The sequence below is a fragment of the Sus scrofa genome, chromosome 6, assembly GCF_054392235.1.
Source record: "Sus scrofa isolate SSC_HxYL_T2T_F1_AM1 chromosome 6, Sscrofa_HxYL_maternal_Yorkshire_Landrace_v2.0, whole genome shotgun sequence".
In the NCBI taxonomy this organism is placed as follows: Eukaryota; Metazoa; Chordata; class Mammalia; order Artiodactyla; family Suidae; genus Sus; species Sus scrofa.
Genome location: NC_139388.1, coordinates 100,472,000 through 100,497,439, shown reverse-complemented (window position 1 = coordinate 100,497,439; position 25,440 = coordinate 100,472,000). Strand labels below are relative to the sequence as shown.

Sequence of the window (25,440 nt, the reverse complement as noted above, 5' to 3'; positions counted from 1 at the left end):
ATGAATATGTTCTTAAAGAGAAACTACTCATAACCCCCCAAAAATAACAACAACAAAAACAAAAATCCCAGGGGGTTCTCTTGTGGCGCAGGGGGTTAAAGAGCTGATTAAGGATCCAGCATTATCACTGCAACAGTTTGGATCACTGCTGTGGTACAGGTTCGACTCCTGGCCCAGTAACTTCCACATGCAACAGGTGCTGCACAAAGAAACGAAAACAAATACAAAACCCATTCATTATACAGATTCAATATTAAAACAGTTATGTGATCTTAGCTCCAAGAACAGGGACCTTATCTTATTTGTTCAAATAGTACCAGATCGTAAACACTCAGTATCTGTTTGATGAATTAAATCAAAATAAGTAGTCTCGGGAGTTCACATTATGGCACAGCAGAAACAAATCTGACTAGGAACCACGAGGCTGTGAGTTCAATCCCTGGCCTTGCTCAGTGGGTTAAGGATCCTGAGCTGCCATGAGCTATGGTGTAGGTCACAGACATGACTCAGATCCAGCATTGCTGTGGCTGTGGTGTAGGCGGGCAGTTGTAGCTCCAATTTGACCCCTTGCCTGGGAACCTCTATATGCTTCGAGTGTGGCCCTAAAAACCAAAAAAAAAAAAAAAAAGAGTAGTCTCTAGGTGGTAATAATTGAAAAAGCCATATGGTACTTTCAAAACTATTGTGAGAATTTATGATACTTCATAAGCTCATCATAACTTGGAATTCTGCCTTTCAGGATAATCATGATAGACTTGAAGTATTTGCTTAAAAAAAATAATCAGTAGAGCTTAACTGTGTGCAGTTATTTGTTTTTTGTCTTTTTCAGGGCCACACCCATGGCTTATGGAAGTTCCTGGGCTAGGGGTGGAATCTGAGCCGCAGCTGCCAGCTTACACCAGAGCAACACCAGATATGAGCCATGTCTGTGACCTACACTGTAGCACACAGCAACATGGGATCCTTAACCCACTGAGCAAGGCCAGGGATTAAATCCGAGGCCTCATGGATCCTAGTCACGACGGGATCTCCCTGTTACTTGGTTTATTTGCTAACATTAATGACCTACAGTTCACAACTGTACACAGTGGTTGAAACAACACTCCTTAAGCATTTTGGGAATATTTCCTTTGCTCTCGTCTCACTTCAATCTGCCATACAACATATATTTGTAACTCCATTTTCCAGGCATGATCCCACCAATGGGAAGTGAAGCAATAAGCATCATAGTAATTCAGACAAAAAGAAACTCATCAACAGTGCAGGTGAAGAGCTGATAGGTGGTATTCTCTGGGGACTGCTTACATACCTTTCAGATTGTGTTGTGAAGCATTTCAGAATATGGGAAAGAGAAGAGGAAAAGAAGATGTGAGGAAGGTCTGACGGGGAGGGGAGGGGAAGAAGGAGGGAGAAGGAAGAGAGGGAATAGGACTGGGCAGTGGAGGAGAAAAGGGAAGAGACAAGGAACAGGGAGAAGGGAAGGGAGGAAGACGGGGCAAGGGACAGAGAAGAAGGGGTAGAGTGAAGAGAAAGGAGGAAGGAAAAGGCAGGGGAAGGAGAAAAAAAGAGAGCAGATATTTTATGATCTATGCTTTAAGATTTATGCCTTCTTTTTCTTGTCCCTCTTACACCTATTCTTTCTTTTTTTGCTTTTTTTAGGGGCACACCCGTGGCATATGGAAGTTCCCAGGCTAGGGGTTGAACCGGAGCTGTAGCTGCCAGCCTACACCACAGCCACAGCAACACCGGATCCCTAACCTACTGAGCGAGGCCAGGGATCGAACCTACATCCTCATGGATGTTAGATTCATTTCCGCTGAGCCACGACGGGAACTCCCATCTATTCCTTGTTCAAAAGATCCAAATTTTTAGGCACTGTAGCTCAACCAAGAGTCATCAAATTGTCAAACTTAGTCATTATTCTGGTGGCAGCTCATAAATGCACAGCCTAAACTGCCTGACAACTGGATCATTAAAAGTACTGGAGTTCCTGCTATGGCAGGATAAGCATCTGACATTGCTGCAGCTATAGCACAGGTCGAAGCTGCTGCTGGGACTATTTGATCTTTAACCCAGGAACTTACATGTGCTTCGGGTATGGCAAAAAAAAAAAAAAAAGTAACAACTAGCTTCTAGGATCTGTAAGATTCAGTATAAGAAGAAAATCTAGGAGTTCCTGTCATGGTGCAGTGGAAATGAATCAACTAGGAATCAAGAGGTTGCAGGTTTGATCCCTGGGCTCACTCAGTGGGTTAAGGAGCTGGCATTGCCATGAGCCATGGTATAGGTCGAAGATGCAGCTCGGATCTGGAGTTGCTGTGGCTGTGGTGTAGGTCAGCAGCCGTAGCTCTGATTAGACCCCCTAGCCTGGGAACCTCCACAAGCCACAGGTACAGCCCTAAAAGAAAAAAAGAAAAAAAAAGAAGAAGAAAGTCTATGGTCAGAGCCAACTTTCCTATTTCTATACTTAGAAGCAGAAAACAAAAGGGGAATTTATATGAGCACCTATTTATATTGTAAAAGAAAACCAAAACAAAAATTTCACTTACCAGAGATACAACTAATGTGAACAGCCAGGCATAAATAAAAAAATAGTCACCCCCAATTTTAATAATGTAAAGTAGAAGTGAAGACACAGGTAATAAAATGCACTGAGTCACAATAAATTTCTTGATTGCATCTTTCATGAAGAATCCCAAAGTCTGAAAAAAAGAAAAGGTCTCATCAAGAGAAACTGCTTTTAAAATAACAAACAGGAATTCCCATCCTGACTTAGTGGTTAACGAACCCGACTAACATCCATGAGGGCTCAGGTTCGATCCCTGGCCTCACTCAGTGGGTTAAGGATCCGGCGTTGCCATGAGCTAAGGTGTAGGTCACAGACTCAGCTCAGATCCTGAGTTGCTGTGGCTGTGGCATAGGCCAGCAGCTACAGCTCCGAATGGACCCCCTAGTCTGGAACCTCCTTATGCCACAGGTGCGGCCCTATAAGGACAAAAAAAAGATCAAATAAATAAATAAATAAAGGATACATTATTAAAGCATTTTTTTAAATTAAAAGGCAATGGGACTATATGACAACTGGTAGCCTAAGACAATAAGTGACAATAAATTAATGCCCTGCACTTCAAAGTTTAAAATACACTCATTTAAATGTTATTAGGTGAAAAACACTAGACATTAGTGCTAGAAGAGGTTATGGCAAGACTTTAAACTATGATCTTTACCATATCTTCAGTTTCTTGATTACCTCATGCTCTAAAATAGCAAATTATGTTTTAATTATTACTCGCAGAAGACAAAAGCACAAAAGGTCTTTGCATTTAAAAGAGAACATCTGGGAGTTCCCGTCGTGACACAGGGGTTAACGAATCCGACTAGGAACCATGAGGTTGCGGGTTCAGTCCCTGCCCTTGCTCAGTGGGTTAATGATCCGGCGTTGCTGTGAGCTGTGGTGTAGGTTGCAGATGCGGCTCGGATCCGGCATTGCTGTGGCTCTGGTGTAGGCTGGTGACTGCAGCTCCGATTCAACCCCTAGCCTGGGAACCTCCATATGCCGCGGGAGCGGCCCAAGAAATAGCAAAAAGACAAAAAAAAATAAAAATAAAAAAACAGAGAACATCTGTATACATAGAAAACCCTAAGGACTCAACCCAAAAACTACTTGAACTGATTAATAAATTCGGCAAAGTAGCAGGATATAAAATTAACATTCAGAAATCAGTCACATTTCTATATACCAACAATGAAATATTAGAAAAGGAATACAAAAATACAATACCTTTTAAAATTGCATCCCAAAAGATCAAATACCTCGGAATAAACCTGACCAAGGAGGTAAAGGACTTATATGCTAAGAACTATAAAACTTTAATCAAAGAAATCAAAGAAGATGTAAAGAAATGGAAAGATATTCCATGTTCCTGGATCGGAAAAATCAATATTGTAAAAATGGCCATACTACCCAAAGCAATCTACAGATTAAATGCAATCCCCATCAAATTATCCATGACATTTTTCACAGAACTAGAACAAACAATCCAAACATTTATATGGAACCACAAAAGACCCAGAATTGCCAAAGCAATCCTGAGAAACAAAAACCAAGCAGGGGGCATAACTCTTCCAGACTTCAAGAAATACTACAAAGCCATAGTCATCAAAACAGTGTGGTACTGGTATCAAAACAGACAGACAGACCAATGGAACAGAATAGAGAACCCAGAAATAAACTCTGACACCTATGGTCAATTAATCTTTGACAAGGGAGGCAAGAACATAAAATGAGAAAAAGAAAGTCTATTCAGCAAGCATTGCTGGGAAACCTGGACAGCTGCATGCAAAGCAATGAAATTAGAACACACCCTCACACCATGCACAAAAATAAACTCAAAATGGCTGAAAAACTTAAATGTAAGACAAGACACCATCAAACTCCTAGAAGAGAACATAGGCAAAACACTCTCTGACAGCAACCTCATGAATATTTGCTCAGGTCAGTCTCCCAAAGCAATAGAAATAAGAGCAAAAATAAACCCATGGGACCTCATCAAACTGAAAAGCTTTTGCACAGCAAAGGAAACCAAAAAGAAAACAAAAAGACAACTTACAGAATGGGAGAAAATAGTTTCAAACGATGCAACGGACGAGGGCTTAATCTCTAGAATATACAAGCAACTTATACAACTCAACAGCAAAAAAGCCAATCACCCAATGGAAAAATGGGCAAAAGACCTGAATAGACTGTTCTCCAAGGAAGATACACAGATGGCCAACAAAAACATAAAAAAATGCTCAACATCACTGATTATTAGAGAAATGCAAATCAAAACTACCATGAGATCCCACCTCACACCAGTCAGAATGGCCATCATTAATAAGTCCACAAATAACAAATGCTGGAGGGGTTGTGGAGAAAAGGGAACCCTCCTGCACTGTTGGTGGGAATGTAAACTGGTACAGCCACTATGGAGAACATTTTGGAGATACCTTAGAAATCTATACATAGAACTTCCATATGACCCCACCATCCCACTCTTGGGCATATATCCAGACAAAAGTTTCCTTGAAAAAGAGACATGCACCCACATGTTCATTGTAGCACTATTCACAATAGCCAAGACATGGAAACAACCCAAATGTCCATCGACAGACGACTGGATTAGGAAGATACAGTATATGTACACAATGGAATATTATTCAGCCATAAAAAAGAATGACGTAATGCCATTTATAGCAACATGGATGGAATTAGAGACTCTTGTACTGAGTGAAATAAGTCAGAAAGACAAAGACAAATACCATATGATATCACTTATAACTGGAATCTAATATACAGCACAAATGAACATTTCCACAGAAAAAATCATGGACTTGGAGAATAGACTTGTGGCTGCCTGGGGGGAGAGGGGGGAGTGGGAGGGATTGGGAGCTTGGGGTTATCGGATACAACTTGGAATGGATTTACAATGAGATCCTGCTGTGTAGGACTATGTCCAGATACTTACATTGCAACAGAACAAAACGTGGGAAAAAAAATGTATACATGTAAGTGTATCTTGGCCCCCATGCTGTACAGTGGAAAAATTAATTAATTAAATATAAATAAATAAATAAAAGAGAACATCTGCATTCTCTATCTTACCTGTTGATTGAAACCATGTTTTTCTTCTATCACAAAAGTATTATAAAGACTCCATGGCAAACCAGTCAATGCACTGAAAAGTGTAGCCAACAGCAAAAACACCAAAGACTGAGTGATCTAAACACAAGAGAAAAAAAGGCAGTTTTTATAGTGTATTATTAATTCATTCTTCAAATGAATTATTAGGGAACAAAGCAGTGAGTATTTGCTGAGTACTTACTATAACTTAAGCAATGTGCTTGATCTATGGATAATACAAGGTCTGAAACATCACCTCTACCCTCAGAGTTTACTTGCAAGATAACAAGGCCAATAAAACACTCCCTCTTTTATTACAAGGGCACTCTATGAAAGTTAACTGAAGTCATATGGACAAAATGGTTATATAAGAACTTAAAGATGAGAGACAGCCATATGCTGGTGCATTCAAGGAAGGCTTATACCGCTGATGGAAGTCCACTCTGAAGAAGGAGATAAATGAGTGGGACAAGAGAGAAGAGGCACAGAAGAATTCCACACAGTTTGCAAAAACAAGAACAAAGACAAAGCACCCTAAGTGTGGAAGATGACAAGATGCTTGGCCTTGTTGGAACTAGACAGAGAAACCTAATCGAGCACCAAAAAAGCTGGGCCAGGGCAGGTGGGGCAGTGTGCTAACGTTTTCAAAATTAATAGAGAAAATTACCCTCAAGAATAACTGGAGTTTCCATTGTGGCTCACTGGGTTAAAAATCCGACTAGTATCCATGAGGATATGGGTTCGATACCTGGCCTTGCTCAGTGGGTTAAAGGATCTGGCATTGCCGTGAGCTGTGATGTAGGTCGCAGGCGAAGCTCAGATCTGGCGTTGCTGTGGCTATAGTGCAGGCCAGCAGCTGCAGCTCAAATTCGATCCCTAGCCTGGGAACTCCCACATGCCAATACATTTTTCTTTACAAACATTTTCCTATAATAGTGGAGGACAAGGGCTATACGTGGGGAGGGGGAAAGGGCAATGAGGCACAGAAGAGGCAGAGAGCCACCACACTATCACTCTCCCTCTTACCCTTCAGCATAAAACTGAATTATTTTAAGTGTGAGTATACCACCAAAGTGTATCTGACTTGATAGTAAAGATATAGCCACTATTTTTAAACACAGGAAGAGGGAGAAGGAAAGAGGAAGAAAGGAGATTTGTCCAGCTACAACATACAGGGTAGGGTGGTTTATTCCAGCATTTGTCCTCAAACAGGAAATGAGAAATTTTTAAAAAACAGATTCCCAGGAGTTCCCGTTATGGTGCAATGGGATCGGCAGCATCTCTGTAGCACCAAGATGCAGGTTCGATACTCAGCACAGTGGGTTAAAGGATCGGTGCTGCTGCAGTTGCAGCAGAAGTTGCAACAGCAGCTCAGATCTGATCCCTGGCCCAGGAACCATAGGGCGGCCAAAAATGAAAATATAAAACAAATGAACAAAAACAAATTCCAGGATCTTCCTCAAAACTACTGAATCAGTATCCAATCTTCCAAAAATACAACCATACTGTACAGATTGTCTGAAAACCTGCTTTTCTCACTTAACATATCATGACTGTCTTTCCATATTTATAATATAGGTCTAATTCTTCATTGCTAATGGCTCCATTATATATACTTCCATTGTATCATTCATTCTAATGCTACAATGAACCCCTTTCATTCATTCCCCATAAATTCATAAAAGTGAAATGTCTGGTGTCAAACTTTCAAAAGATTTTTGCTAAAATTGCCAGCTGTCCTCTGGAAAAACTATACTAGTTTTCAGTCTGACAGCAGTGTGAGAAGGTTCCTTCCCCTCGCCAATTCTGTCCTATGATTCTTTAACTTCTTTTTCCCAATCTGATATGATAAGCCAAAACAAACAAGCACAATTCCTAGATACTTCATTCTTGGATTAAAAATACATTTCTATAAAGAATTCTTTCTTTATAAAATATATTAATTCTTAATCACTGGCAATTTTCTACCAGTTTGTAATCTGCCTTTTAAATCTGTTAATACCAGTTTATCCCATAGAGAAACCTTAATGCAAATCTACCAAATTTTACCACCTTGGTTTCTACCTTTGGTGTCATGCTTTAAAAATTCTAGATCACATTAAAATTTATAGTTTCTTTTTGGTTTTTGGGTTTTTTTGTTTTGTTTTGCTTTCCTTTCCTTTTTAGAGCCGCACTCGTGGCATATGGAGGTTCCCAGGCTAGGGGTCAAATTGGAGCTACAGCTGCCAGCCTATGCCACAGCCACAGCAATGCAGGATCCAAGCCCCATCTGTGACCTACACCACAGCTCACAGTAACGCTGGATCCTTAACCACTGAGTGAGGCCAGGGATGGAATCTGCATCCTCATGGTTCCTAGTAGGATTTGTTTCCACTGCGCCGTAACAGGAACTCCAGTTTCTTTTTGTTTTAGTATTTTCAAGGTATCTTTCTTTATATTTAAATATTCAATTCATCTAAGTCTTTCTTTTTCCTGGAGGATATAAACTATGAATTTATTTTTTTCTCAGTTGTCCTAAGAAAATTTATAACCCACACTTTCCTCACTGATCTGAAATGGCACTTTTATCCTATACCAAGATTACCTATACTCTTAGGTCTATTTCTGGTACCAATACATTGTTTAAGATTTAGGATATGTTCTAATATCTAAGAGTAAAACTTACCATTCATTATTTTACTTATTCAGAATTTTTCTGGCTATTCCTCTGTCTTTGGTTTTTCAGATTAACTACAAAATGTTTTATCATGTGCCCTTCACAAGTCACCCTGGATTATAACTGGGCTCTCAACCTTTTCTAAAAGTTCACAAATCTCTTCTTTAATAATTCATTTAAGAATTGTGATAAGGCATTGGCATCAAGTTTCACATTCAGCACAGAATCTACCCATTTCTCCTTTTGAAAATCTAGACTTTGCTCATCTACAGTCTTCTGAAACACTCCCCATTTTTCTTAGTTTATCAACATATACCATCAATGCAGGTTCCTTCTGCACACTAATATATAAATCATCTATGTCTATAGCCTTGAATTAATTTAAAACACCTTGAGGGATTTCCTGTTGTGGTGTAGTGGAAACGAATCTGACTAGGAACCACGAGAATGTGGGTTCGGTCCCTGGTCTCACTCAGTGGGTTATGGATCTGGTATTACCATGAGCTGTGGTATAGGTCACAGACGGCTCGGATTTAGTGTTGCTGTGGTGCAGGCTGGCAGCTGTAGCTCCAATTCGACCCCTAGCCTGGGAACTTCCATATGCCACAGGTATGGCCCTAAAAAAATAATAACATTAATAAAAAAAAACACAAAAATTAAAAAATAAAAATAAAACACCTTGAGTCCATTAATCCCTCCCCTTCCAACCCATCCTACATACATACCAGATAAATCTAAAACTCTTACTTCTCTACTTAAAGAACCTGTTGGAGTTCTCTTATGGTGCAATGGGTTAAGGATCTGGCATTGTCAGTGCAGCAGCTTGGGTTGCTGCTGTGGCTTGGGTTTGATCCCTGGCCCAGGAACTTCTACATGCCATGGGCATGGCCAAAACAAAAGAAAATGAAAAACAAACCAGAAAAAAAACCCTCCTAATGGCTCTCTCATGTAAGACTTCAAATTCATTATGCTCTTAAAAATTCTTATAATCCAACTTCAAAATGCTACTTTTTACTACTCTTCTCTAAGACTTCCTACTCCTAACTGACAAACGGGGAGCTAAAGCTTAGAAAGGTGACTGAGTTAAGGAAAGAAAACATTCCTGCTGAAAAAAGGAGGTGTGGCAGTCACACCAGGGAAACTGGAGGTATGCAAACCTCCAGTAGCTTTTCTCAGAAAATCTCCAATTCTGACTCAGAAAGGGAAAACATCCTAGGAATAAGAGAGACTATACAGTGAAAGGACAGGTTCTGACTCACAGCATCTCAAAGGCAGTAAGTTATGGGGTCTAGCCTTATCAGTGAACATTTCAAGCCTCCAGGACACAGAACATTATAAAGTCCTTCAACAAGAGGGCAGTGATCCAGACCAAAACATCCTGAGTGGCTGTTCACTTCTTATCTGAGATGAACCTACTCACTCCATCTCATATTCATAATGTAGCAACAGAACTCTGGAGCATTCTGAGTCATTAAGTCCATTATTTGCTGAAAAAGGCTGGGCCAAACCTCACTGTCAAAAATAAGGACACTGATTATGAGACCACTTGTTGGTAGTTTAGAAAGCAGAAAATCTTGCCAAAAGATACAGTGCCTATGCCTAAGGATAAGCTGAGATCCACCTAGTTCTTTTCTTCTGGCTATACCCACAGCATGCAGAAGTTCTCAGGCAGGGATTAAACCTGCCTCAGAAGTGACAACACTGAGTCCTTAACTGCTGGACCACCAGAATTCCTCTTCTTTTTAGTGAAGAAATTGGGTTTTTTGTTTGTTTGCACAGTGCTTCGTGGACTCCAGAGTGAGCAGGGATGTTCGTATTTCATGTAGCTATTTGCATAACATTCTGTGGTAAATGAAATTTGAACTGTGTTGTTGAGGGACTGGAGTTATTTAACGAAACCATGGTAACTGAAATACGTGTATATCAGAATGGTGCAGAGTGAGGACTGCCAGTACCATGCAGCCATTGAAAAACAAAGATCTCAGAATTCCCTGGTGGCTCAGCAGGTTAAGGATCTGGCATTGTCACCACAGCAGCTTGAGTCGCTGCTGTCATGCAGGTTGAATCCCTGCCCCAGGAGCTTCCATAGGCCCCAGGAGCTTCCACAGGCCACAAGCATGGCAAAAAACAAATAAGAAAGATCTATATAAATGAATAGGAAGAGAACTCTAAAACACTGTTAAATTTAAAATTGTCTCAGAACCTATGTCCCATTATGGTAAGAGTATATATACGTGTATGTGTTTATGCATCTATATACTCACACAGACTGGGTTATTCATTCAATGAATATTTATGGAGACCCTGCTAAGTGACTGGAATTTCTAGGCCCAAGTGACAACATTGAAGAAAACGTGTAAGGTCTCTGTCCCCTTAGAGCTTAAAACTCTTGTCAAAGTGATAGATCAAGAGTAAAAAAAAAAATAGGAGTTCTGGAGTTCCTGTTGTGGCATGGTGGAAATGAACCCAACTAGTATCCATGAGGACAAAGGTTCGATCCCTGGCCTCACTCAGTGGGTCAGGGATCCGGCGTTGCCATGAGCTGTGGTGTTAAGTCACAGACATGGCTTAGGTCTGGCATTGCTATGGCTATGGTGTAGGCTGGCAGCCACAGCTCCAATTTGACCCCTAGCCTTGGATCTTCCATATGCCACGGGTGTGGCCCTAAAAAACAACAACAAAAAAAGAGGAGTTGCCATTGTGGCTCAGCAATAACGAACCCAACTAGTAACCCTAAGGATGTGGGTTTAATCCCTGGCCTCACTCAGTGGGTTAAGTATCCAGCATCACCATGAGCTGTGGTATGGGTCACAGACACTGCTCGGATCCTGCATGGATTTGACCCCTAGCCTGGGAACTTCCATATGCCTCACATGCAGCATAAAAGAACAGCACCTGCTGACACCCAAAACCCTCACACTGGGCTATTCTGTGATTAATAAACTAATGTGATGAGCCACTGATATTCTGGGGTTTGCTACAGTAACTTGCATTATCCTAACACAGCATGGGTGGACAAGGGCTGTGCAGGCAGAAAAACCTAATGATGGTAGGAGCCAAAAAATAACTTTAATATAAAGCTGACCAAGGAAAAACAAAGACCACTAAATATATGCTAATGAATGACATACCTCATATTCTGGTCCAAAGCCAGCATAGCCACAGAATCGCCCAGAGAGTCTCCAGAGATAAGGGATTCCTCCAAAGAGAAGAATAAGCTATAAAACAAAGCATATGTTGGTTACATTTAAGTAGTACTAGAAACTACAACATGACAATAAGTTATAAAAAAAGAGAGACCTATCTTATTTAGGAGAAAATATGCATTTAGACAAATAGAAACTAAATGAGATGCTAAGTTTAGACTATTAAAAGGTTTCTGCCTGTACCATTTATGGATGAATTGAGTGGTATGTTAATTTACCTCAATAAAGATATTTAGAGAAAAAGAACTTTTGCCAAAAGACCACAACAAAGGCTTTAAGAATCAGGAACTACCCACTCCTGGGCATCTATCCAGAGAAAACCGTGACTCGAAAAGACACATGTACTCCGATATTCACTGCAGCACTATTTTCAATAGCCAAGACATGGAAAAAACCTAAATGTCCATCAGCGTAGGAGAGGATAAAGAATATACACAATGGAATATTACTCAGCCATTAAAAGGACAGAAATATGGGCATTTTTAGCAACATGGATGGACCTAGAAATTATCATGCTAAGTGAAATCAGTCAATGAGACACCAACATCAAATGCTATCACTTACATGTGGAATCTGAAAAAAAGACACAATGAACTTTGCAGAACAGATACTGACTCACAGACTTTGAAAAACTTACGGTTTCCAAAAGAGACAGTTTGGGGGGGTGGGGAGATGCACTGGGGGTTTGGGATGGAAATGCTATAAAATTGAGTTGTGATGATCATTGTACAACTATAAATGTAATAAATTCATTGAATAACATAAAAAAAAAAAGAATCAGGAACTAAACTTAGAAAAGCTAAGCAACTTGTCTAAAATTCCAAGCCAATGAGTGACAGAAATGGAATCTGAGCCAGACTTTATGGCTCCATAACTGGCTTTTTCCTTTAAAGGAAACAGCCCTTTTCAGTCAGGACAAAGTATCAGTATAAATAGAGAATTATATCCGCTTACCAAACTGGGGACAGAATGGGTTATCTGAGCCTTCTTCAGGTAAGGAAAAAGTGAATCCTGAGGTAGGAGTCAGGGTTTCATAAGAGTAGGCCCCTTTCTCAGCACTACCCTTTGTCTTGGGCAGATAAGTGAACACAGATATTGACCAAACGAATAAGACATATGTACAAGGGAAAACGACCCTTAAAATATATGCTTATGAAACACAACTTCCCACAACAGATACCAAGCTTGTGGAATCATTTTGCACAGAAGGGTTAATGTATTATTTCTTCACCTGTGGCACCTTGGGAACACAATGACCACTTGGTCAGAAGCACAACATTCTCATTGGTTCAGAAATAGTTCCTTATGGCTTTGAGGGTTTGGGGTACTATCTTATATTTCATATGTATCTACAAATAATATAGTAGTTTATATATGCTTTTTTAAAAAATTCTTTCTGGACTCATTTTATTTCCATATTACATTTCTTTCAACCCCCTAACTCTTTTTTTTTTTTTTTTTTTTTTTTTGTCTTTTGTCTTTTTTTTTGTTGTTGTTGTTATTGTTGCTATTTCTTGGGCCGCTCCCGCGGCATATGGAGGTTCCCAGGCTAGGGGTTGAATCGGAGCTGTAGCCACCAGCCTACGCCAGAGCCACAGCAACGCGGGATCCGAGCCGCGTCTGCAACCTACACCACAGCTCACGGCAACGCCGGATCGTTAACCCACTGAGCAAGGGCAGGGACCAAACCCGCAACCTCATGGTTCCTAGTCGGATTCGTTAACCACTGCGCCACGACGGGAACTCCCTCAACCCCTTAACTCTTAGTTGTAACTTGTTGTCTTTCTCCACAATCAAATGAAAACTCCAATTTTTTTTTTTTTTTTTTTTTTTTTTTTTTTTGTCTTTTTGCCTTTTCTTGGGCCTCTCCCGCGGCATATGGAGGTTCCCAGGCTAGGGGTTGAATCGGAGCTGTAGCCACCAGCCTACACCAGAGCCACAGCAACGCGGGATCCGAGCCGAGTCTGCAACCCACACCACAGCTCACGGCAACGCCGGATCCTTAACCCACTGAGCAAGGCCAGGGATTGAACCCGCAACCTCATGGTTCCTAGTCGGATTCGTTAACCACTGCACCACGACAGGAACTCCTATATGTGCTCTTTAAGAATATATAAAAATGACATCATTCTACAACTTGCATTTTATACTCTACATTTTAGATCTATACATGGTGAGTTGTAACTTCATTTAGTACTATCAGCTTGTTCTCTAAAGTGTTTATGCCAAATTACACTCCCATTAGCAGTACTTGAGTATTTCTGTTTCCCCACAATCTCACACTTGATGCTATTCATCTTTCATATTTTTACCAGTATGCACGGTTGATAAAAACACCCCAGGTCTCAAATATGATCTCTGGAGAGCAGCAACAACATCTGGGAATGTGATAGAAATGCAGTCTCAGGCTCCACCCCAGAACTATTGAATCCAGAAGTGAGGCCTGACGGTCTCCAGTTAAACGTGATATACACCAAAGTTTGAAAATGACTGTTTTAATAAACTGCTTTTCAAAAGACCCCCTTAACTCTATACCCAGCTATTTCCACTTGACTTTAATAACTCAATCTTGGATATAAACTCTGTTTTCCCAAAGGACATGCTTTGGCGCTACTGTATATGGTAAATGCTCCACGTCTTGAACTAATTGCCTTAGGACGACATTTCCTTCATCCTATTCTCAGTACTAATAAATAATGCAGAAATAAAGATTTATAATGCTTCTGGGGAAAGGCTAGAACACCTATTATTAAAAGTCCAGCTTTTAAGTAAGTGTCAAGGGATAGCTTTAATATAAACTTTGAATGCATTTAAGAATCCATTTGGAAACTGCTGCTGCAAACCTTGTTTAGCATGCTTTGGAGAATGAACAACAAGACACCGTAAACAGTTAAGTTTCTTTATAGTGATAGCTTTTCCTGTAAAAATAACTAGTGATGCCATCAAAAACAAGTCCCATGCTCCTACATGCACTATTTCATCGAAGTCTTGAAAAGCAGGGCAGGGAGCACAGTCATCTCTGTTTTATAAATAAGGCAAATGAAACTCAGAGACATTAAACTTGCCCCAGAAAACCCAATGACTAAGTAACTGCCATGAGTCAAGCACTGCACTAATTGCCTCATTTATATTATCTTACCTGCTTGGTCCCTGCTACAAGCCATATGATATATGGTTTAATATCTATTTACTTCTCATCTTAAAGAGGAGAAAAAATGAGACTCAAGCTAAACTGCTCACTAAGAAACAAGCAGAAATTAGGGAAGCTACAATTTGAACTTTTCTTCTATGCCCTACTCTATTCCCCCCAGCCATTCCATTTCTAAAGAGGGCTCTTGATTGACACCTATGAGATATCAGGAAAGTTTGTCTCAGAAATGGGGGACATTATATCTCTGGGTGTTCTGTCACGTTTGTGTGAACAATGGCATCTATAATTGGTCACATGGGCCTCTTATGTTCCCTCAGGTAAAAAGTACTGTGGCAAAAAAAAAAAAGTCCAAATTAATCTTTGCACTTGTTCTTTGTGACCAAAGCTTACAAACCAATTAATTTTAATCAACACAAAATAGTAATTAAGGAACTTGTTTTCAAATAGAATAGGATTTCAAAGTAACACAAAATGCTTCCCATCTAATAGTAAATGGAGTTTACTAATTCCCCAAGGAATAATTTGGCACATTCATGTTGCAGTCCCTAGAGTTTTAGGAATGCTTTCTCCAACGTGATTTTAAAGACTCAGAAGAGCAGAGTTTGAAATTTGGTTCTCTCATTTGTCAGTGTCACCTGGCCATTACATGGGCAAGCCATTTAATTTCTCTGAGCATTTGCTTCTCATCCATAAAAAGAGAATAATAATGCCTCTACTTTCTACCTTAGAGCACTGTTGTAAACATCAAACAAAACAGTATCGAACTGAGCGAAGTAAGTCAGACAAAGACAAATAGAACATACTATCACTTTTATGTGGAATCTAATAAAATGATACAAAAGAACTTATAAAACAGAAACAAGGAGTTCCTGGCGTCGTGGCTCAGTGGTTACTGAATCTGATTAGGAACCATGAGGTTGAGGGTTCGATCCCTGGCCTTGCTCAGTGGGTTAAGGATCTCGTGTTGCCGTGAGCTGTGGTGTAGGTCACAGATGCAGCTTGGATCCGGCATTGCTGTGGCTGTGGCGTAGGCCAGCAGCCTAGCTCCAATTCAACCCCTAGCTTGGGAACCTCCATATGCCACGGAGCGGCCCAAGAAAATGGCAAAAAAAGACAAAAAAAAAAAAAAAAAAAAAAAACTGAAGTGAGAATCACTAGCCATACAATTATTATAATGATGACTAGTACTATTCCCAGCATTAGTCCATCAGTTCTGCTTCTAGTTTGAGCCACAGCACATTTCAAAGCCCTCCTTATATGGATCCTCCCTATATCTGTCATCTCCTGGAACAAACTGAGCCATTCCCATGGTCACCAACTATAATAACCAAACTATTACCCATCTTTCTTGGAACTGTTTACCAGTGACAACCAAGGAGACTGAAAGTATATTTCCTGTCATTGTATAATGGCCTTGTGGGAGTGAGTGAAAGAACTTTAAAGAATCAAATATCAGTGAGGAAATAGAACTGTGTCTAAAATCACCACCTCTACTTCCATCTCAAGGCTGATTTCCTACTTGGGCCTTGTCTACCAGAAGAAATGCTTCAGGTAAATTAAACAAAGCCAAATATAATCCACCATAATGTTACATTTCCTGGCTTGGCTGGAAGGTACTGAATTTTAATACTAATCTTCAATATCTCAGTAACTAAACCTGGCTTAGACAGGTAAAAATATAATAAAAAATCAATAATGAAAAGACTAATTACTAGCAATGAAATCTTCAGACGATTTATTAATTTTTCTAAAATGCCAAATTAAATCTTTTCCAGAGTCTTTGTCATTTTCCACAATCTTGAGGAAACTGGAGAGGTTCCTAGTAGCTTGGTTCTAACCACACTAGCCTTACTATTCTATATTTGTCAATGCAAATTTTGTGACTAGCTAGACAATTCAGTAATCATTTAAGAAAGCTGCAAATGGCCAGTTTCTTCTCTTTAACTGATGAAACAATTATGATAGCCAATCTCAATTATTTTCACATGTCCAGTATTTTCACCATAAGCTTCTTTGCTTTAAATATGTTGCTGCAAACATTTTTGCTACATAACTAAATGGCTGTTAAGGCAATTTTGCCGTGAAAGGTAAAATAACTGGTTGACAGTTTTTGGTTTCACAATTTGGTTTCAACTGGTTGAAATTTGTTAGCATTTCCTCCAGTTAGCAATGTTATTGATGGCTTTTTTGAGCTGACAGATGATCTGCCTCAAGAGTTGGTTTCTTATTTTGAAACACACTGCTTTGCAGGAGAAAGAGGCCGTGAGGGCCTCAAAGGTGCAGTTGAACCCACATTGCCCAAAGAACTTTGGAATGTCTACCAGTGGATATGTGACATATACCAAGAACAAAACAATGGTGTAGAGGCTTTCATGAACTGGTATGGTAGACCTGAGATTCAAACTCAAGCCACCTGAGTTCAGAGTCAGCTCTTAACCTCAACACTATGCACTTTCAATTGTTCTTAGGGGTGTAAAACCAAGAATTGTTTTTTGGGGGTGTGTATGAAAAAAATCTTCCTCATTTTACATTTAATAAATATACGTGTGTGTGTGTGTGTGTGTACATAGAGTACCGGAACAGACATACAGCCTACAGTATATCTATGGTATTAAAATTTCATGGAGGGGCAATCAGGGAAAAAAATGGTTACAGAGGTGCCAGGGTGATGGGTCAGGGGAGATCATGAAAAGAAGACTGAGAAACACGGCTCTGTACTTCATAGCCTCTCCTCTTTCAGCACGGGGGAAGACCAGCCCTGTTTTACTAAGAAAAAAATTATCTATCACTCATTATTTCATTCAATAACTGTGAATTATATGCTTATTATATGCCAGGTACTAAGCAGAAAATAATGAACAAGACCTTAAAGTACCCTACCTCTTAAAACTACCAGTCTGTCAGCGAAACAGGCAAATTCAATACAATGTGATAAGTACTCTGGTAGGAATAATAATGGAACGGAACCTTATCCAGACTTGAGGGATGGGGAAGTTTCAAATGGTTTCTTAGAAGAGGTGCCTCAGCTGAATCCTAATGGAAGAGTGGGGATTAATCAGGCCCCAGGGAGAGAGTGGAGATGAAGGGGGAGAGGAGGGGTGCCCCAGACAGAGATAACAGCATATAAAAAGACTCAAGGTCATAAGAAACCAAGCTGGGTATGAGATGGACAATAAAGAAATGGAAAAGGAGGTCCTTTGTGGCTCAGTGGGTTAAGGACCTGATGCATCACTGCTGTGGCTCAGGTTGCTGCCATGGCATGTGTTCAGTCCTGGTTCAGGAACTTCCACATGTCACAGGCATGGCCAAAAAAAAAAAAAAAAATGCAAAGAATTTTGGGGAAGGAATAAAAACATGAGGCTAGAATTCCCATTGTGGCTCAGTGGGTTAAGAACCTGATGTAGTCTCCCTGAGGATGCAGGTTTGATCCCTGACCTCACTAAATGGATTAAGGATCTGGTGTTGCTCCAAGCTGTAGCATAGGTCACAGATGGGGCTCAGATCCAGTGTTGCTGTGGCTGCAGCATAGACTTCAGCCGTCACTCTGATTCACCCCTGGCCCAGGAACTTCCATATGACACAGGTGTGGCTGCAAAAAAAAAAAAAAAAAAAGATGAGCTCAAATAAGCAATGGCCAAATCAAAAGAATCTCATAAATCATGCCAAGAAATTTGGACTTTACCCTGAGGGAGAAATCAAGCCAGTGAAAGGTCATACATAGGAGAATAACATGATCAGTACTGTGCTTCAGGGTTCCTTTGGCTACAATGTGGATGACAGGTTGCAGAGTTAAGACAGAGGCAGGAGAGTTCCCACTGTGGTACAATGGGTTAAGAACCTGACTGCAAGGCAACAACCTAAGTGTCCATTGAGAGATGACTGGATTAAGAAGATGTGGTATATATAAACAATGGAATACTACTCAGCCATAAAAAAGAACAAAATAATGCCATTTGCAGCAACATGGATGGAACTAGAGACTCTCATACTAAGTGAAGTCAGAAAGACAAATACCAGAGTTCCTGTCGTGGCGCAGTGGTTAACGAATCCGACTAGGAACCATGAGGTTGCGGGTTCGGTCCCTGCCCTTGCTCAGTGGGTTAACAATCCGGCGTTGCCGTGAGCTGTAGTGTAGGTTGCAGACGCGGCTCAGATCCTGCGTTGCTGTGGCTCTGGCGTAGGCCAGCGGCTACAGCTCTGATTCAACCCCTGGCCTGGGAACCTCCATATGCCTCGGAAGCGGTCCAAGAAATAGCAAAAAGACAAAAAGACAAAAAAAAAAAAAAAAGAAAGACAAATACCATATGATATCACTTATATCTGAAATCTAATATATGGTACAAATGTAACTTTCCACAGAAAAGAAAATTATGGACTTGCAGAATAGACCTGTGGTTGCCAGGGGTTGGGGGGAGTGGGGGGGAGAGTAGGAGGGACTGGGAATTTGGGGTTAATAGATGCAAACCATTGCCTTTGGAATGAATAAGCAATTGGATCCTGCTGTATAGCACTGGGAACTACATTGGTCACTTGTGATGGAGCATGATAATGTGAGAAAAAAGAATGTACACATGTATGTGTGAACTGGGTCACCTTTTTGTGCACTAGAAAATTGACAGAACACTGTAAACCAGCTATAATGGAAAAATAAAAATCATTATAAGAAAAAAATACATTTGCTAAAAAAAAAAAAAAAAATATATATATATATATATATATATATATATATATATATATATATATATCTGACTACAGTAGCTTGGGGGTGGCTGCAGAGGCACAGATTCGATCCCCAGCCTGGAGTAGTAGGTTAAAGGATCTGGCATTGCTGCAGCAGTGGCATAGATCACAGTTATGGCTCAGATTCAGTCCTTGTCCGGAGAACTTCCAAATGTCTCAGGTATGGTCATTAAAAAAAAGAGAGAGAGAGAGAGAGAGAGACAGGAAGGCAAGTTAGGATTAAGATAAAAATAGCTTACAACTTAAGATTCTTTTTCATACCTGGCCTCAGAGTGACAGTTACCATATTCCACAATTTTCAACTGAGAGTTATTGTTTCTGCCTCTTTTGCTCCACATGCATTACTATCAATAACAAAGGGTAAGAAAGCATTCTTGGATTTGTAGGTGTGGCACCCTCTTTTGTATACAAAAATAAAGAAATGAAAATAAACACTATAAAGTATTAAATAATTTGACAGACTGTCTCTCCGATGAGTAAATTACTCACAGTGCCTTCAATCTCTGAATAGAGTCCTGACCAGAAGCTGAAAGTACTTTTATCCAGCTGATACAGTCGAGATTTCTCAAATGTTTCTGAATCCATGATCTGTCCTAACTCCAGTGGTACATGAGTTGTTGTTTTATATATCCGTCTCTGAAACATTTTGAAGAAAACACCTTAAGGAAACAGTCAAATGAACTCATTATTTATTACAATAGTCATTTACGAGCAGACATTGAATGGTGATCGTAACACCAACACCAATCAAATAACATAATTTGCTTTATACATACACGAATATTGCATTTGATCAAGTATGTTGACAACTGGTGCAGAAATGCAAAAGAAGAACAAGGGAAACCGAGACCAGCTGACTAGGTGAAATTAAAACCAAGGCTGTCGGGAATTCCTGTTGTGGCTCAGGGGTAGTGAATCCAACTAGGATCCGTGAGGATGTAGGTTTGACCCCTGGCTCTACTCAGTGGGTTAAGGATCTCGCATTGTTGTGACTGTGGTATAGGCCAGCAGCTACAGCTCCAATTCAATCTCTAGCCTGGGAACTTGCATATGCCAAGTGGCCCTAAAAAAAAAAAAAAGCAAAACCGAGGCTGTTGCCATATTTTAGTTTGCATATATACACCAAAATTGTAACATCACAAAGAGTACCACTTATTCCAGGTAAAACAAACATCCTAAAACACAGAAAACAAAGCCATGGACAGTAGAAAGAAGTAAATATGCTAACCCTGAGTATTAACAGATATTGTGGCTAGTCATTAAATCTGTCCCTAAAAGCCAAAATTAAGGGAAATTTGAAGAATGACAGAAACAGATCCGATCTTCAAGAAAAACAAACTTTCCTATTACGCCAAATACTAAAAATTTGGGACATAATACAAGGAACACATACCAAACAATATAATGGACAGCATCTTCTACAATGGTTTTACAATAAATGGCTTCTCTATTTATTATTGGGCACCTTACCAAACCCTTGATAAAAGACATTACATTAAAGCATCACTGAATAAAGACATTATCGAAAAGTAGTGACAATAACTAGGCTTAAAGTAGGATAGACAAGTATTCAGTACCTCATCCTCAATTTGGACATCATATACTGTGTCTAGCCCTTCTCTAGACTTACAAGATTCTGTACTAAAGAAGCTATCCTAAGAATTAGTTAGGGAACATAGTGCTATACAGCTTAACACCTCTATGAATATCCCTAGACTACAAAAAGAGCTTTATATATAATCCAGGCTTTGACAGACAGAGAAACATTAAAATTTTTAAAGAGTCATAAAGAATGTAAACTGAGAAAAGAAACTGTAGAGAAAAAAGACTGTAATATTCAAGAAAAAGGTTTCAGGAGTTCCCGTCGTGGCACAGTGGTTAACGAACCTGACTAGGAACCATGAGGTTGCAGATTCGATCCCTGGCCTTGCTCAGTGGGTTAAGGATCCGGCGTTGCCGTGAGCTGTGGTGTAGGCTGCAGACGCGGCTTGGATCCCGCGTTGCTGTGGCTCTGGCGTAGGCCGGTGGCTATAGCTCCGATTGGACCCCTAGCCTGGGAACCTCCATATGCCGAGGGAGCGGCCCAAGAAATAGCAAAAAGACAAAAAAAAAAAAAAAAAAAAAAAAAAAAAAAGGTTATCCTGGAGTTCCCATCGTGGGGCAGTGGTTAACGAATCCGACTAGGAACCATGAGGTTGCGGGTTCGGTCACTGCCCTTGTTCAGTGGGTTAACGATCCGGCGTTGCCGTGAGCTGTGGTGTAGGCTGCAGACGCGGCTTGGATCCCGCGTTGCTGTGGCTCTGGCGTAGGCCAGTGGCTACAGCTCCAATTCGATCCCTAGCCTGGGAACCTCCATATGCCTCGGGAGCGGCCCAAAGAAATAGCAAAAAGACAAAAAAATAAATAGATAAATAAAAAAGGTTATCCTAACCACTGATGTAATTCAGTGACAGCATGGAACAACGTAGGTAAAGCAAACCAGCCAGTGAAAGACTGCAATAAAGTGGTTACTTAAAATCCATCTCATTTAAAAGTTCAGCTCTCGAAGTCCCCGTTGTGGCTCAGCAAGTTAAGAATCCAACATAGTGTCCCTGAAGATTCGGGTTCCATCCCTGGGCTCGCTCAGTGGGTTAAGGATCCAGTGTTGCCACAAGCTTTGGGTCTCGTATGTGGCTGTGGCATAGGCCTCAGCTGCTGCTTCAATTTTATTCCTGGCCCAGCAACTTCTATATGCCACAGGAGTGGCTGTAAAACCAAAAAAAAATTCAACTCTCTCATCCATCAAACTGTTTATTATATCTTGCCAAGGTACTGTTAAGTAACTTTCACTTTCTACTTTACTGTTTAAACTATTTGAACAAAAACAACAAAGATGCTTTTAAGAAAAACAAGAAAATATTGTTTTTGGAGCAATAAGAATATACTTTTTTTTTTTTTTTTTTTAAGGAAAGAGTCCTTGGAAGGACTGTGAATTTTTTATTTTCAGGAGTCCTATGGTTGATGTGAACATGACACAAAGGACAAGGAGAAGCTGTAATTCAAAAATTTTTGCATCTTCCTTGTGAAGACTTATGGGTTGCTGCCAAAAATAAAGGAGGTACGTCTAAGGCCAAGAATCCTAAGGAAGCTTTGGGCAGCTACAAGAGCTGAGGCCTGACAAGCCGGCAGCCCTGCCTTGCCTTTCATCAGGCCCTAACCTGCCCGGATCCCATGACTACGTTGCGGGAAAAGGTCCTGAGGCACCAGATCCTCTCCAGGCCAACCCCGCCATTGGGCCAGGTTAGGAGGCTCAGTAGGGACCCAGAAGGTCGAAGCTGGTGCTGGGGTCGCAGCAATCATCCAGGTACTTGGGGTCGAGATTGAGGCTGGCCTAGAGCTGACCGGGTGTCGGGTCAGGTGGGCCCTGTCTAGGCTCACCTGCCGCTGTGCTAGGAAGGTCTCCCAAAGATACACTGTCCAGGAGAAGAGCAGCACAGCCCCGAAGATACGCTTCTCGGCGGGCATCTCCCACATAGCGTCCAGCGACGCCCACATCCCCATGGCCACCCGGCTCCGCCGGCTTCTTCAGCGTGCACTGGTGCCACACCGACTCCGGTCCCCTCAAAGCGTCCCCGCAGTGTCACAGCGATATTCGTCCCTTCCGAGCGCCCCTATACCGACACCCGGCCCATCCCACTCCCTTCGCTCAGCCTGCAGTGTTACATGAACACTCTTCCCCATGCTGACGCACCCTGGGGCCGCCCAGGGCCTGGAGGCAAGATAAGCCCCGCCTTTCTGACTTCCGGCCCCAGGAGGGCGGGCGCCCAGACGAGGAGTTCCGGCCTCTGCCCGCCCCTGCGCCCCCTGAGCTGCACCAACTTTCTTCCCGCTCCCGTCCACCTAGGGTCCATGCCGAGGGTTCCGGTTTCCCTCCAGGGCCCGACTGAGATGCTGAGCTCTCGACTTTCTAGCCTCCCGAGTTGCAATTACTTTTCTTCGTTCTAGGGCATGCCCTGCCTGGGTGCAGCCTGTGCCGTGCTTTCCGCGGCCGGGAACATCCCACTGGTATTAGAGGCTAAGCCAGAACGGACAGAGTGGGCCACGGATCCCGCCGTGAGGTAGCTGGGAAGAATCAGAGAAGAGCCGACTTCCCAGGCTCTAGAAATCATTCCTCTGAACTAGTGCTTCTCAGACTGTGGTCTGTACATCCATGGGATATCTTAAAAGACTAAAAGGATAGTTAAGAGCAGTACTAGACGTTATAAGTGCAGTATCTTGGCCTGTATTGGGCTGTTCTGAATTTGGGCATGTTGGTGGTAGTAATGAGAATTTTCCTTTAAAGATCTCAACTCTTCCGTCCCAAGCAAAGTCAGAGGCAGCATTTTGCCTAAGGGAGTGTGCTGTTGGGTAAAACAAGGATAGCTAGGTTAGAAATACCTGAAGTGAAAGTGTTTTTCTAGAGACAAATTCCTATCAAGGCTCAGTGCCATGTTTGTCTTGGAATTCAGAAATGCAACATGCTCACAGTAATGCCTGTTAACACATTGATTTGACTTGAACGTTTTTCTGATTGAAGATAAGTCTGATTTAGTTAGGTGGTTTGACACAGAGACTGGTGTTAATTTGCATAATTATTATTTACAATAAATTGAGCTAAATCTGCAGCCGCAACTAAGAAATATTTAAAGTAATATTGTAATGCCAAAGATGTGTTGCAGTAAACAATATCTCAAATTTCTCAACTCCTAAATACCTCTTAGTGAGAGTGCCCGGTGTAATTAAAAGTCGTTGGGAGTTCCTGCTGTGGCTCAGGGGATTAAGAACCCAACTAGTATCCATAAAGATGCAGTTTGATCCCTGGCCTTGCTCAGTGGGTTAAGGATCCCAAGTTGTTTCAAGCTACACATGGTCCCAGACCCGGCTTAGATCTGGCTTTTCCCTGGCTGTGGTAGGCCAGCAGCTGTAGCTCTGATATGACCCCTAGCCTGGGAACTTCCATATGTGGCTGGTGTGACCCTAAAAAGCTAAAAAAAAAAACAGAGAAAAACAAACAAAAAAACCTTGGGAGTTCCCGTCATGGCTCAACAGAAGTGAATCTGACTAGAATCCATGAGGATGCAGGTTCTATCCCTGGCCTTGCTCAGTGGGTTAGGGATCCAACATTGCTGTGGCTCTGGCGTAGGCCGGCGGCTGCAGATCCGGTTGGACCTCTAGCCTGGGCACCTCCATATGCTGTGGGTGTGGACCTAAAAAGACCCCAAAAAAATTTTTTTTCAAAAACCTTGATCTTTAATCAGAGTGAAATAATAAGCCGTTGAAAGGTTTTGAGCAGAAGAGTCATGTGATCTTTTTAGCTACCAGCTAGAGAATAAACTGAATGGAGACACAGATGGAAGCAGAGAGTCCAGTTTGAAGGCCATTTTGTGAATCCTAGTGAGAGATAATGGTGGCTTGCACTAGGGAAGTAGCACTGGAGGGAGAAGTAAATTATGGAAAGTAAATAGTAACTTGTCACCTTTTTCAGAAGGATAGTGTTAACAGATGGGACGGTCTATGTGGAAACTGAAGTGAGATCCTCAAAACAGGCTATTGTCAGGGTTTGCCAAAGAAGAGAGACTGAATTTGGTGGATAAGGCTTCTCCTCCCTAGGGTGGTGGACACTGGGGTAAGGTGTCCACCCCGCCTAGCCTGAATGATAAAATGGCTCTCAAGCCCTTTTCTTAGTTTGCCTTGATTCTCTGTGTGCGAAACATCCAAGATCTCTCAATTGATGCCCTAGACATAAATGCTTTGATTTCAAGAAAAGAATGACCCCCAGTAAGAATGAATACTTGGTATCGACCCCTTATAATTGTGGTGTGGGTCACACATCTTTTCTGGGGAACTGAGAGCCAGAAACACTGTGACCCCTCAATTTCTACCACACTGTGACCCCTCAGTTTCTACCACACTATCCTAAGAGAGCAGCCAACCTGTTTTACTTTTTGCATCTAGCTCGCCATATTCATTTTTTTTTTTTTTTTTTTAGCTATGCCTGTGGCATGCA

The 25,440-nt window shown here is 41.3% G+C and overlaps 1 protein-coding gene and 1 long non-coding RNA gene across 6 annotated transcripts in view; one reads left to right on the top strand and one right to left on the bottom strand.

Annotated features, from left to right (window-relative positions):
• The window catches only part of ZMPSTE24 (zinc metallopeptidase STE24), a 48,384-nt gene extending 25,367 nt beyond the window's left edge, over positions 1-23,017 (bottom strand). For all 5 annotated transcript variants that reach the window (XR_014807509.1, XR_014807510.1, XR_014807511.1 and 2 more), the window contains exons 1-5: positions 22,833-23,017; positions 19,905-20,051; positions 11,450-11,536; positions 5,645-5,761; positions 2,550-2,702 (exon numbers count right to left, since the gene is read on the bottom strand). Coding sequence is in view for 1 of the 5 variants with exons in the window: in XM_021096012.2 (XP_020951671.1) it covers positions 2,550-2,702; positions 5,645-5,761; positions 11,450-11,536; positions 19,905-20,051; positions 22,833-22,955 (627 nt within the window). In the remaining 4 variants the exon portion in view is untranslated. The remainder of the gene's footprint in view (positions 1-2,549; positions 2,703-5,644; positions 5,762-11,449; positions 11,537-19,904; positions 20,052-22,832) is intronic.
• LOC106510655 (uncharacterized) overlaps positions 1-25,440 on the top strand; it is a 282,042-nt gene that overhangs the window by 120,978 nt on the left and 135,624 nt on the right. The window lies entirely within an intron of this gene.